Source organism: Vulpes vulpes, chromosome 8, assembly GCF_048418805.1.
Source record: "Vulpes vulpes isolate BD-2025 chromosome 8, VulVul3, whole genome shotgun sequence".
NCBI lineage: Eukaryota > Metazoa > Chordata > Mammalia > Carnivora > Canidae > Vulpes > Vulpes vulpes.
The window spans coordinates 91,566,626-91,579,150 of record NC_132787.1 but is presented as its reverse complement, the minus strand read 5'-3'; the positions used below and the strand labels follow the sequence as shown (position 1 = coordinate 91,579,150).

At 39.5% G+C, this 12,525-nt stretch overlaps 1 protein-coding gene across 2 annotated transcripts in view; it reads left to right on the top strand.

Moving 5' to 3' along the window:
• The window catches only part of HADHB (hydroxyacyl-CoA dehydrogenase trifunctional multienzyme complex subunit beta), a 43,934-nt gene extending 34,046 nt beyond the window's left edge, over nt 1-9,888 (top strand). For both annotated transcript variants that reach the window (XM_025983999.2, XM_025984000.2), the window contains exons 8-16: nt 60-247; nt 572-752; nt 2,307-2,428; nt 4,936-5,015; nt 5,093-5,140; nt 6,064-6,151; nt 6,478-6,552; nt 6,906-7,070; nt 9,329-9,888. In XM_025983999.2, coding sequence (XP_025839784.2) covers nt 60-247; nt 572-752; nt 2,307-2,428; nt 4,936-5,015; nt 5,093-5,140; nt 6,064-6,151; nt 6,478-6,552; nt 6,906-7,070; nt 9,329-9,364 — 983 coding nt within the window. In that variant the 3' untranslated portion in view covers nt 9,365-9,888. The remainder of the gene's footprint in view (nt 1-59; nt 248-571; nt 753-2,306; nt 2,429-4,935; nt 5,016-5,092; nt 5,141-6,063; nt 6,152-6,477; nt 6,553-6,905; nt 7,071-9,328) is intronic.
• The last annotated feature ends 2,637 nt before the right edge of the window (nt 9,889-12,525 follow it).

Below are 12,525 nucleotides of genomic sequence, written 5' to 3'. Positions count from 1 at the left end.
TCAGTGGTCTGTTAATTTCTGCAAAAGATGTTCATATACATGTCACCTGTACCCTGTAGGTGTTGGCTTGATCGCTTCTGGGCAGTGTGATGTGGTTGTGGCAGGTGGTGTAGAGTTAATGTCTGATGTCCCTATTCGTCATTCAAGGAAAATGAGGAAAATGATGCTTGATCTCAATAAGGCCAAGACTCTGGGTCAACGACTATCTTTACTCTCAAAATTCAGATTGAATTTCCTGTCACCTGAGGTAAGATTGTGAACTCATATAAAGACCTGTTTCCAAAGCATCCCACTGCTAAGATCTAGATTTTTTAGGTAAGACAGCATGGGGTCAGTTATGCTTTAGTAGTTGTAGATTCTGTTAATTACAGGGAAGGGATAATTATTTGCTCAAGATGGGGGAAAAAAAGATTATAGTTAGAAAATTTGAATTTGTGAGCCCTCCTTGGAGATGCCCTGCTCACAAAAAAAGCTTCTTCCATCTTGGTCTTGATTGACTTTCTCAAATAACTCTAGGTGTGGTATAACACCTGTTGACAGCATACCTGATGCTATATGGCTCCTTTCTCAGCTCCCTGCCGTGGCTGAGTTCTCCACCAGTGAGACCATGGGCCACTCTGCAGACCGGCTAGCCGCTGCCTTTGCTGTTTCTCGAGCGGACCAGGATGAGTATGCACTGCGTTCGCACAGCCTTGCCAAGAAGGCACAGGATGAAGGACTCCTGTCTGATATTGTACCCTTCAAAGTACCGGGTAAAATGGTTTGCTCAACTTTGTTAAGGAGAATGCTTTGTGCCCCTTGTTAGAGAGTTCTGAATTGCTTCTAAAATTCCAAAAGTCCTGAATGACTTTTCAGTAAGTATTTTGGTTCTGTTTCCAGAATAGTCATTCTTAAACATGGAGTCAAGTTTCAGTTTATGTTAACAGTAGGTCAGTGTTTCAAAAAAGTTTTTTTTTTCTTTTAAGATTTTAGTTATTTATTCATGAGAAACAGAGAGAGGCAGAGACATAGGCAGAGGAAGAGGCTGGCTCCATGCAGGGAGCCCGATGTGGGACTCGATCCCAGGACCCCAGGATCATGCCTTGGGCCAAAGGCAGATGCTTAACCGCTGAGCCACCCAGGCATCCCAAAAAAGTTTTTGTAAGAGTCTGCTTTTAGGTCTTCCTGCTATATTTTAGTTCTTATGTATATGCCTATTTTAAAAATTCTTCCTTCGTATGATTTCTATATAGAATAGCCAAATGTGAATGAACATCTTATTTTATTTTATTGTATTTCATTTTATTTTATTTTATTTATTTTGTTTTATTTTATTTTATATTTTATTTTATTTTATTATTATTATTTTTTAATAAATTAATTTTTATTGGTGTTCAATTTACCAACATACAGAAAAACACCCAGTGCTCATCCCGTCAAGTGTCCCCCTCAGTGCCCGTCACCCATTCCCCCCCACCCCCCGCCCTCCTCCCCTTCCACCACCCCTAGTTCGTTTCCCAGAGTTAGGAGTCTTCATGTTCTGTCTCCCTTCCTGATATTTCCCACACATTTCTTCTCCCTTCCCTTATATTCCCTTTCACCATTATTCATATTCCCCAAATGAATGAGAACATACACTGTTTGTCCTTCTCCGATTGACTTATTTTATAGTGACACACAGAGAGAGGCAGAGACATAGGCAGAGGGAGAAGCAGGCTCCATGCAGGGAGCCCGATGCTGGGACTCGATCCCGGGTCCCTAGGATCATGTCCTGGGCCGAAGGCAGGTGCTAAACCACTGAGCCACCCAGGGATCCCCATGAATGAGTATCTTAAGAAAGTAGGGTGTTCTTCTTTTGGTAGATCATTTATATTATTTCCCAGATGTCTTAAGAGTATAGTTTAAGTGTGCCTAGCTGGCTCAGTTGGTAGAGCATGCGACTCTCTCTTTTTTTTTTTTTTTTTTTTGGAGAAGCAGGCTCCATGCACCGGGAGCCCGACGTGGGATTCGATCCCGGGTCTCCAGGATCGCGCCCTGGGCCAAAGGCAGGCGCCAAACCGCTGCGCCACCCAGGGATCCCGAGCATGCGACTCTTGATCTCAGGGCTCTCAATCAAGCCTCACATTGGGCGTAGAGATTACTTAAAAAGAATAAAATCTTTTTTAAAAAAGTACAGTTTTAAATTTGATAGTGTCTTGAGAACTATAACAGACTTTCAGTAATAACATTTTACATTTCATTTGTCATAATTTTTAGGACCTGTTTCTCTAGAGAAGATATATAAAGCTTATCGTTTCTTAGACTGAAGAAGTTCATGTTTTTTGTAGGAAAAGATACAGTTACCAAAGATAATGGCATTCGTCCTTCTTCTCTGGAGCAAATGGCCAAACTAAAACCTGCATTCATCAAGCCCTATGGCACGGTGACAGCTGCAAATTCTTCTTTCCTGGTAACTATGTTGTGCTCTATGTGTTCACTGGTAACCTTCACATTTGTGGTCTCAACAGAAAAACCTAAAGTAGATCTATTTTTATGTATCATGAATAGAAGCATAAAAATATAGATATTATAAAAATATTAAAATGGAATCATTAAAAAAATGGAATTCTGCTTTTAAGGCCTTTGGAGTCACTTGATCCAGTCACCATTCTGATTCAAAAAGCTTTTCTCTTCAGGCATTTAGTCAGAAAACTTTGATTAGCTATGCTAGGCACTGGAGATAGAAAGGCCAGTGATTGTAATGCAGCAAGAAGGTGCGGTGGTGGCAGTAAGCATAGGCTAACAGAAGACATGAGACCGGAAGAGCCCGGGAGGCTCCTCAGAGGAGGCAGCATTTGAGCAGCAAATCTTGAAGGAAGGGTACAAGCCAATTCAAGAAGTGTAATAAATACATTCTAAGTAAAAGGAATAGCAAAGAGGTATGAGAACAAGGTTTTCTTTGGGGAGAAGCTTGGTTGGAGCATAGGATATAAATTTGAGTTGTATAAGATGTAGAAACTAGGCAGAGAGAGTGACAAGATATCTCTTCTAGCTCTGATTGTTAGAAAAATGATGCTTTCAGGGTGCCTGGGTGATGCAGTTGGTTAAGCATCTGACTTGGTTTCAGCTCAGATACTGATCTCAGGGTTGTGGGATTGAGCCCTGCATCAGACTCTGTGCTCATCCCAGAATCTACTTGAGATTCTGTCTTCCTGTGTCCCTCCCCAAGTGTGTGTCCTTTCTCTTTCTTTCTCTTATCTCTCTCTCTCTCTCCATCCCCCCTCAGATCTTTAAAAAAAAAAAAAATGCTTTCTACTGGCCCTCAAATTATTTTCCTGTAAGCAGTTTCTATAAGCATTTCCTATAAACATATGGAATAAATATATCTACCCTCATATTTTATGGTGGTGGTTGTTTTGGTCATCTGCATGTAGCTTCATATCCTTCCTTGGGTTTTTGGCTTCTCCTTAATTAAACATTCCTATGGATTATGCTTCTGCTCGTAAGAGGTGGTTTCTTTTCTTCTGCTACTTTCGGGCAGTCTTCTAGATATAGTCCAATTGGTCAGTGTTTCTTTTACAATATATCTTCTATACCTGGACACAAAGTCTGGAAACATGGGCATATGTTGACATATTTGACTTTGTTAAGTGACTGCATAACGCCCACTCTTGGGCTAGGGGAAGGGTGCCTGGAGTGGTTCCAACAGGATGGTGTACCACCCTGTTAAACCTGAGTGATGAATGAAGGACTGGTTAAATAATCATTTCTCCAAAACTGAATTGAATGATATAGCGCCATATGGGCTGGGCTCTACTCCTACCAGATCTGAACCCCCCTGATTACTTCCGGGGTATACTAAAGATGTATGTTTATTCACTGAAAGTCAGAAACACATATCATCAGAGGCAGCACATAACAGATACATGGGTTTTGGAGAATGTGTTAATGCACTACATTCATTGCAACTTTGCACAATAGCACATTGTATTGATGTCATGTCCATAAACCATTTATTGTGTATAGGTTATGTTTCCAGGCTTTATGGCCCCTCTGTTGGTGGTAGCTTCTTAGTCTCTTCAGAGCTTCTTCGTCTCTTTAGGGTTACTAAATAAAAATACTGTAGAATGTGGTAAAAATTGTTTTGATGTCCCAAACTCTCAAGTGAATTTTGGATTTTTTTTTTTTTTTTTTTTTTGAGCTCTTTCTTTTGAAGTCATGGTAAAGGGCTTTTTTCCAATGGTAGCTCTTTCTCTGAGCTTCTTGATTGTCAGTTGAGGAAAAGCATGTGGGGTGTGTCCAAGGAGGGAAAACCATGGTTCTGATGTTCTCAGCTACCAACCTGTTTCTTCTTCCATCTCACCTCAAAGCCTGTATTTCCTTACATAAGCAGGAAGCAGCTCAGAAACAGTCCATAGGGTGCCTGGATGGCTCAGGGGTTGAGCATTTGTCTTTGGCTCAGGGTGTGATCCCGGGGCCCTGAGATGGAGTCCCACATCGGACTCCCCACAGGGAGCCTGTTTCTCCCTCTGCCTATGTCTCTGCCTTTCTTCTCTGTGTCTCTCATGAATAAATAAATAAAATATTTAAAAAAAGAAACAAGTCCATAAAATCTAGAAATAAATAAGAAATTGTTTTAATTCATAAGGTTTCTTACCTTCTGTGCTAAAAGCAAAAATCTTTTGGCTTAAGCTTATTATGAATACATATTTCTAAAGTTACCTATTCTTTTTGTCCATTTAGAAAACTGGTACTTTTAAACAGGTTTTTCTACCTTACTCCTTGAAAAAAATGGGTCAGTGTGGGTTTGAATTGTGAATTAATGATGGATAAAATGAAAAAGGGTTGTTTTGTAAAATAAATCTCTGTGTAAGTATAATTAGTTGGTAGATTCAGGAACACTGCATAGAAAATGATTGTACAGAAAATTCAAGAAAGGCTGAAAAATTTAACGTTATTGTTCTGCTTAACATTTAGACCGATGGTGCATCTGCAATGCTGATTATGGCAGAGGAAAAAGCTCTGGCCATGGGTTATAAGCCCAAGGCGTATTTGAGGTAAGGTAAATGTTCAAATAAATTGCCTTGGTTTCTTTATTTTATTACTGAAGCTAACTCCTTTATTTTTCACCTAGGGATTTTGTATATGTGTCTCAAGATCCAAAAGATCAACTTTTACTTGGGTAGGTAGCAGTGTATATCCTTGGGCTATAATCAACAGTTATTTGGTTACCCACAATTATTATATAGATTTTAAAATACATTAAGTTCTGATAGAGAACAGACAGAGGGTTGATGGAGGGAGGTGGGCGGGGGTTGGGCTAGATGGATGATGGGGGTTAAGGAAGGCACTTGTGATGAGCTCTGGATGTTGTAAGTGATGAATCACTGACTTCTCCAGAAACCAATATTCCACTATGTGTTAACTAACAAAATTTAAGATTTTTTTTAAAGTACATTAAGTTTTGAGTTCATAATTGTTTTGTGTGTTGGATTTTTTTTTTGGCGTGTGTGTGTGTGTGTGTGTGTGTGTGTGTGTGTGTGTTGGCTTCTTAAAAATAATCCTTTATGTTGGCTTATCATTTTAAAGTTTTGAGTTCTTTTTTTATTTTTTCCTATAGATTTCTACTTATGCATATACAATCTTGTATTTTTTTTCTTGTATTATTTTTAAATTAAGATGTCATAAACATTTTTTCATATTGCTGTATTGTCTCTGTAATGGCCTTTTATAAAAGCCCTCTAATATTTGAATTGTCTCCTCCTCCCTCATGGCTCTACCCCCTTCATCATGTCCTTCAAACCAGTCATGCTCTTCCCTGTGTTCTGTCCTTTGCACCATGTGTTTTTCTAGTTCTTCACATTATTTGTTTGTTCTTCTCTTTCATCGTTAACTGTGTCCCTTACTGTAGAATATAAACTTCATAGGGACAGAGGCTGTGTCTTCATTTAGTTCACAGTCATAGCCCCCACACTTAATATTTGTGCAGTAGAATCCGAGAATGAGTGGAGGGCATTACAGTACCTTATGTAAAACTCAGCTTGGAGAGTAAGGGGTTCTTAGGTTAAAAATTCTTACGTATTACTTATTTTTTTTTCTTTTTAGACCAACATATGCCACTCCAAAAGTTCTGGAAAAAGCAGGATTAACACTGAATGATATTGATGCTTTTGAATTTCATGAAGCATTCTCAGTAAGTTACTTAAAAGATTTGTATCATAGGACTGTAATCATAAAAAATGTAGTCTGTTTTTGTGTGGGAGATCCAGGTGGACTTAGGGAATGAGTAAAACACAAGGAGAGCTTTATATTTGAAGTACTGACCTACACTGTTGGAAGGGGCAAAAAGGGAGGTAATCCAGTGGTACGGTTTTGAAAACAGACCTCTGAGATGATCTCTAGAGGCCCTTCAAAAGTAGCAAGAATGGTTCCTTAGGAAAATTTCACTGAAAACTGATTTGAAAATCTGCTTAACTTTAATGACAAGGGACATTAATAACAAGGTCCTTTCCCTTGCAGGGTCAGATTTTGGCTAATTTTAAAGCCATGGATTCTGATTGGTTTGCACAAAACTACATGGGTAGAAAAACCAAGGTAAGTGGTTAAAAGTATACTTGAATTTCCAAAGCACTGTAATATTTGGAGTTTAGTTGACTGCTAATAAAAATATGAAGGAGAAACCTCCTTACAAAGAATTTTATATTTCATTAAATGTATTTATTTCTTAGTTGAAGAATAGTTCTTGGAAATTCAGTTCTGGTGTTAGATGAAAAATAAATGGTCCATGGCTTTCAGAATTGACCTAGAATTTCTTTCTTTACAGTAAAATAATATGTGATGTGTCTTAGTCATTCTCTCAGTCTCTGTTACCTTCCTGTTGGTAAGAGCCCAGCCTGACGCTTAAGTAAACTCATCATCATATTTGTGTTTGTTTTTGGGGGAGCCAGGTTGGGTCACCTCCTCTGGAGAAGTTTAACAACTGGGGTGGATCGCTGTCCCTGGGACACCCATTTGGAGCTACTGGCTGCCGGTTGGTTATGGCAGCTGCCAACAGATTACGGAAGGAGGGAGGCCAGTATGGCTTAGTGGCTGCCTGTGCAGCTGGTGGGCAGGTATGTCATAGCAGCTTCATAGGCACTTCTGGAAAGTTGTTTTCTTGGAAACAAAAGAAGCTCATTCAAGCATGTTTCATTTAGTTAACTTTGAAACATTTTTAGAGCAATATTTCTGATGACAGAAAACTAGGGGAAAAAGCTGCCTATTTTGAGGGGGAGAGGGTACAACTTTAATTCAGTTAGTGCTTTGGAAGGAGGATGGTTTTTAAACCTAAGTTATTTTTCTTCCTAAGATGTTTATATCATTTATTTTTTTTAAGATTTTACCTTATTTATTTGAGAGTGAGCACATGGCAGAGCGGGGGTAAAGAGCAGAGGGGGAGGGAGAGAGAATCCTAAGCAGACTCCTCACTGTGTGGAGCCTGAGGTGAAGCTTGAATCTCATGACCCTGAGATCATGACCTGGCTGAAATCAAGAATTGAATGCTTAGCCAACTGAGCCACCCAGGTGCCCCTATGTTTTTTATTTTTAGAAGGAATACATCCTCATTATGAAAAGTGCAAAAAATCTATAGAAGATAATTAGAATTACCTATTATTCCTCTCAGCAGACACTATCATTATTAACATTTTGGTATATTTTCTCCTTTAATAATAAAATTTTACTCATTTATTTAGTTACCATGAAACCTTATCTATAAAATCTCTCCAAGAAGTAAATTATGTTTCTTGAAAACAAACTTACTTTATTTAATTGGAGAATTCATTTATTTCTTGACAGACACAGCTTCCTACCTGTTACAGCTTTTCGCTCTGAGAATAAAATCCAGGAGGAAGGCTGATTATAATCTTTCCCTCAATGCTGATGGAAACAGATATGGTTTTCTTCCAGATTACAAAAACTTTCTATTGCTAATCAAGATGAATAAAGGACGCCTGGGTGGCTCAGCGGTTGAGTGTCTGCTTTTAGCTCAGGGTGTGATCCCGGGGTTCCAGGATCGAGCCCCACATTGGGCTCCCTGCGTGGAGCCTGCTTCTCTCTCTGCCTATGTCTGTATATCTCTCTCTCTGTCTCTCATAGATAGATAAATAAAATCTTAAAAAAAAAAAAAGAATAAATAAGGTATATGAGAATTTGAACAGGCTACACTTAAAAACCTTTATTTATGGCTTGCCTCAGAAACTTTGAAGCAATAAAGGGTCGGTTATTTGTAGGTTGCAGCATTTTAGACTTCACGATGAAAAGCATTTTTCAGTCCATGTAACTTCATCCACAGAAAACCATAGTTAGGACTGGAGCCCTCCCTTTTATCTTTCTGTGCCAGACTTAATCGAAGGAGATAACCAGTGCACAGTGCTGTGGGGAGTCCACATAGGTTAGGGTCATGTGGTTTTGAGTGTGTGTTCCTTGATAGTTCATCTAGCACAGAGTAGAACACAATACTGGATGCTTTTATGGATGAAGAATACCACCCAGCACCATTGTTCTAGAGGTTTATAGTATGGTGATGGAGAGAGATAATATACCTTAGGAAGTAGGTTGAGGGCAGCCCTGGTGGCACAGTGGTTTGGCGGAGCTTGCAGCCTGGGATGTGATCCTGGAGACCCGGGATCGAGTCCCGCATCGGGCTCCCTGCATGGAGCCTGCTTCTCTCTCTGTCTGTGTCTCTGCCTCTCTTTCTGTGTCTATGAATAAATAAATAAAATCTTTAAAAAAAAAAAAAAGGAAGTAGGTTGAACTTGGCATTGTTTTATCAAGAGCCGAATGTATGATACAAACAGAACTAGATTAGAGGAGGAATCTGGTATTTTGGATCTATAATAGGGTTCTCAGCTTTGGCTCTGTTAACATTTTGGGCCAGGTAATTCTTTGTGGTGGGGGGTTGTATTCTGTGTTGTAGGATGCTTTGTTTTTGTTTTAAGATTTACTTATTTTTAGTGAGTATGAGCAGCAGGAGGGGCAGAGGAAAAGAGAGAGAAGCAGACTCCCCACCAAGTGTGGAGCCCAACTCAGGGTTTTGTCTTACGATCTTGAGATTGTGACCCAAGCCAAAATCAGGAGTCTGACACTCAACCAACTGAGCTACCCCAGCATCCTGTGTTGTAGGATGTTTAGCATGATCTCTACCCACTAGATGCCGGTAGTAGCCTCCCCTTCCCCATACACCCATAAGATCACACAGTGTTTGAAAGGCAGAGCCAGGATCAAATTCTGTAGCCTGTACTTTTCCAGTTTTTCTGTTTTGTCTAAGGACTGGCTAGATTCATCACCTTTTCTTGCTCTAATTGAACTCTTTTTTCCCCCCCCTTTACAGGGCCATGCTATGATTGTGGAAGCTTATCCAAAATAATGATAAAGAAGAGGTGACCTGGAGTTTTTGTGCAACACTCGCACTAGGCAATGCCATTCCAATGCATTACTAAATGACATCCATAGTTCCTAGCTCCTCTTAGGAAAACACAATTTGTGGCCTTCTGTTAAATACTTTGCAATTAAGCCTTGCTAGTGTTCTGAGCTTTCCAGTAATCATGGCTTACTGCTTTTTCAGGGATTTCTTAGTCACCACAATCATACAGTGATAATGTTTAAGCAATTATTTGGGGGCTCTGTTTTCATTAAATACTAACAGTGGTTGCAATTTGGGAAAGAGGTTAGCTGAGATTTGGTATCATCTTTGTAACATTTGCAAATTATACTCTTTCCTGTTTGTAACCTAAAGATAAGTGTTTTCTATAAAATACAAACCAATGTGCCTAAAGAAACTTAATTATGGGAAGGTAATTCAGAATTTAAATGTCACTGAATACCTAGAGTAAATGTTTAGATGTTATAAGTATCCTGTTAACCATAATAAACTGAGGAAGTATCAAAGAACTATTGGCCTTATTTTTTCTTTTTTTTTTACTAGAAGTAAAGGGTGGTTCTCTTGGCTGGGGGACAGATTTTGTCTTTACTAATTTATAACTTCTCCCCATCCTAGTAGTCAACCATCAGGTTGCTAGGAATATAAAGAGGGTTCTACTTTAGAATAACACCTTTTTTCCCCCATTGCTCCATGGAAGTAAATTTATTTCACTGTTTGGAAATGTCTGTTGCCAGGATTTGCTTAAAGTGTAAAGAAATTTTAAAATTTTGTTTAAAATCTCTTTGTTTTTATTGTGCATTAAATATACGCTAGTGCTTTGAAGAAGCTCAGGTCTCAGTTATGGTCATTTATGTGAATGTTGCTTACATCTCTGAAGGTCACTGGTAATCAGAATCTTCCTGTGGTTCAGGACAGATTAGGCAAAGGAGTAAGTACTAACCACTTAGCAGGGTATTTGAGACTCCGAGCATCATTTCCCCATGATTTCATTGGTCATTTAAACATAATGAGTTTTTAATAGTGAAAACCAATATATTTATAAAGATATCATAAAATTGAACTCTAGATAAATATGAAAGGTAAAAACTTTTAAAACAATTTTTTTTTTAAGATTTTATTTATTTGAAAGAGAGCAAGAGAGTGCATGAGCAGTCAGGAGGGGCAAAGGGAGAGGGAGAAGCAGAATCTCTGCTGATCAGGGAGCCCAATGTGGGGCTCAATCCCTGGACCCTGAGATCATGACCTGAGCTGAAGGCAGATACTTAACCAACTGAGCCACCCAGGCACCCCACAAATGGGCAAAGAATTTAAATAGGCATTTCTCTAAAAAAGATATACAGATGGCCAAGAAACACATGAAAAGATGTTCAGCATCAGTAGTCATTAGGGAAATGCAAATCAAAACTACTCTGTGATACCACCTCACATCTATTAAGATGTCTACTGTCAAAAAAACAAATAGTATGTGGTGGGGAAACTGTGGGGAAGCCAGAGTCTTTGTGCAGTCGCTATGGAAAACAGTATGACAGATCCCCAAGAAATTAAAAATAGAATTACTATATGATCTAGTAATTCTAGGTATCTAGCCAAAAGAATTGAAAGCAGGGCCTCAGGGAGATTTGTACATTCCTATTCATAGCAGTATGATTCACAATAGCCAATGGGGAAAGCAGCCCAAATGTCCACTGACAGTTGAATGTATGTTTACATGTAGTAGAATACTACGCAGCCTTGGAAATGAAGGCAGTCCTGTCCTGCTACAACACGGATGAGCCCTGAGGACATTCTGCTAAGTGAGATAAAACCATACAAATACTGTATGGTTCTACTTGTATAAGGTATACAAAATCATCACATTCAGAAAGTAGAATGATGGTTACTAGGAATTAGAGTAGGGAGAATGGGGAGTTAGTAGGTATAGAATTTCAGGTTGTTTTTTTTTTTTTTTTTTTAAAGATTTTATTTATTCACAGGCAGAGGGAGAAGCAGGCTCCATGCAGGGATCCTAACATGGGACTTGATCCCAGGTCTCCAGCATCAGGTCCTGGGCTGAAGGCGGCGCTAAACCGCTGAGCCACCTGGGCTGCCCCAGAATTTCAGTTTTGATGAAAGATGGGTTCTGGAGATTGGTTGAATAGCAGTGTATATGTATTTATCATTACTGAACTGTACACTTAAAAATGGTTAAAATGGTAAATTTCATGTTTCACCACACAAAAATTTTTTTAAAGATTTTATTTATTAGAGCATGAGTAGGAGAGGGGCAGAGGGGGAAGAAGAAGCAGACTCCTTGCTGAGCAGGGAGTCCCACATGGGACTCCATCCCATGACCCTGGGATCATGACCTGAGCCAAAGGCAGGTGCCATAACCATCTGAGCCACCGAAGTGCTCCCCCCCCTCCAAAAAAATGGTTTTAATGGTGTGTCGAAAACATTCAGATCAGAAGTTAGCTCTGGATGGGAGGCAGTGGGATTGGATTGGAGAGGGCTTCAGCGGCGTTGCTAAAGTTGTTTCTGCAGTTGAGTCACTGGTTCACCCAACTTGATGTCAGCTATATGTTATTTCTAAACATTCTCTATGTGTCAGAGAAAGCTGAGCTGTTTTCAGTAGCACGACTGCTACAAAGACCACCCTTGGCTGTGGTGATTGTAGGTGCCTCCATCTAAAGTAGACATTGCTATTGGTTCTCAGATATCTCAAACTGGTTATGCTGTTCTTAAAGATCTCAACTTAAATGTTTCTCTTTTCATATAAAACTTTAACTAGACCCTCTTTTCCAAATAACCATTTTGGAGTGGAGCCTTCATTTGCCTCCATCTTTCATTCAAACTTCAGAAGTGTGTTTCCTCACTGCTCCCCCCCCCCCCCCCCCCACCTGTTTGCTTCTCAGAGTCTCTGATTCTGAGTCGAATCTGTGTTCTTTCTGTGTGGTCTGTATAGTTCATTCAGTAAATACTGAGTGTCTGTTATGTGTTAAGCATATTTTAGTTGCTGAAGCTATAGCAATCAGCAAAACAAATTCTTGCCCCCTTTGCCACCCATCTTTGCAGAGAAAAGAATCTTAATCCTCAGCCTATCTCCCTTCTTGCTTGTGGTTTATTTTCTCCAGGACTCTCCCAATTCCTGTCTCTCGAGTGAAAAGCAG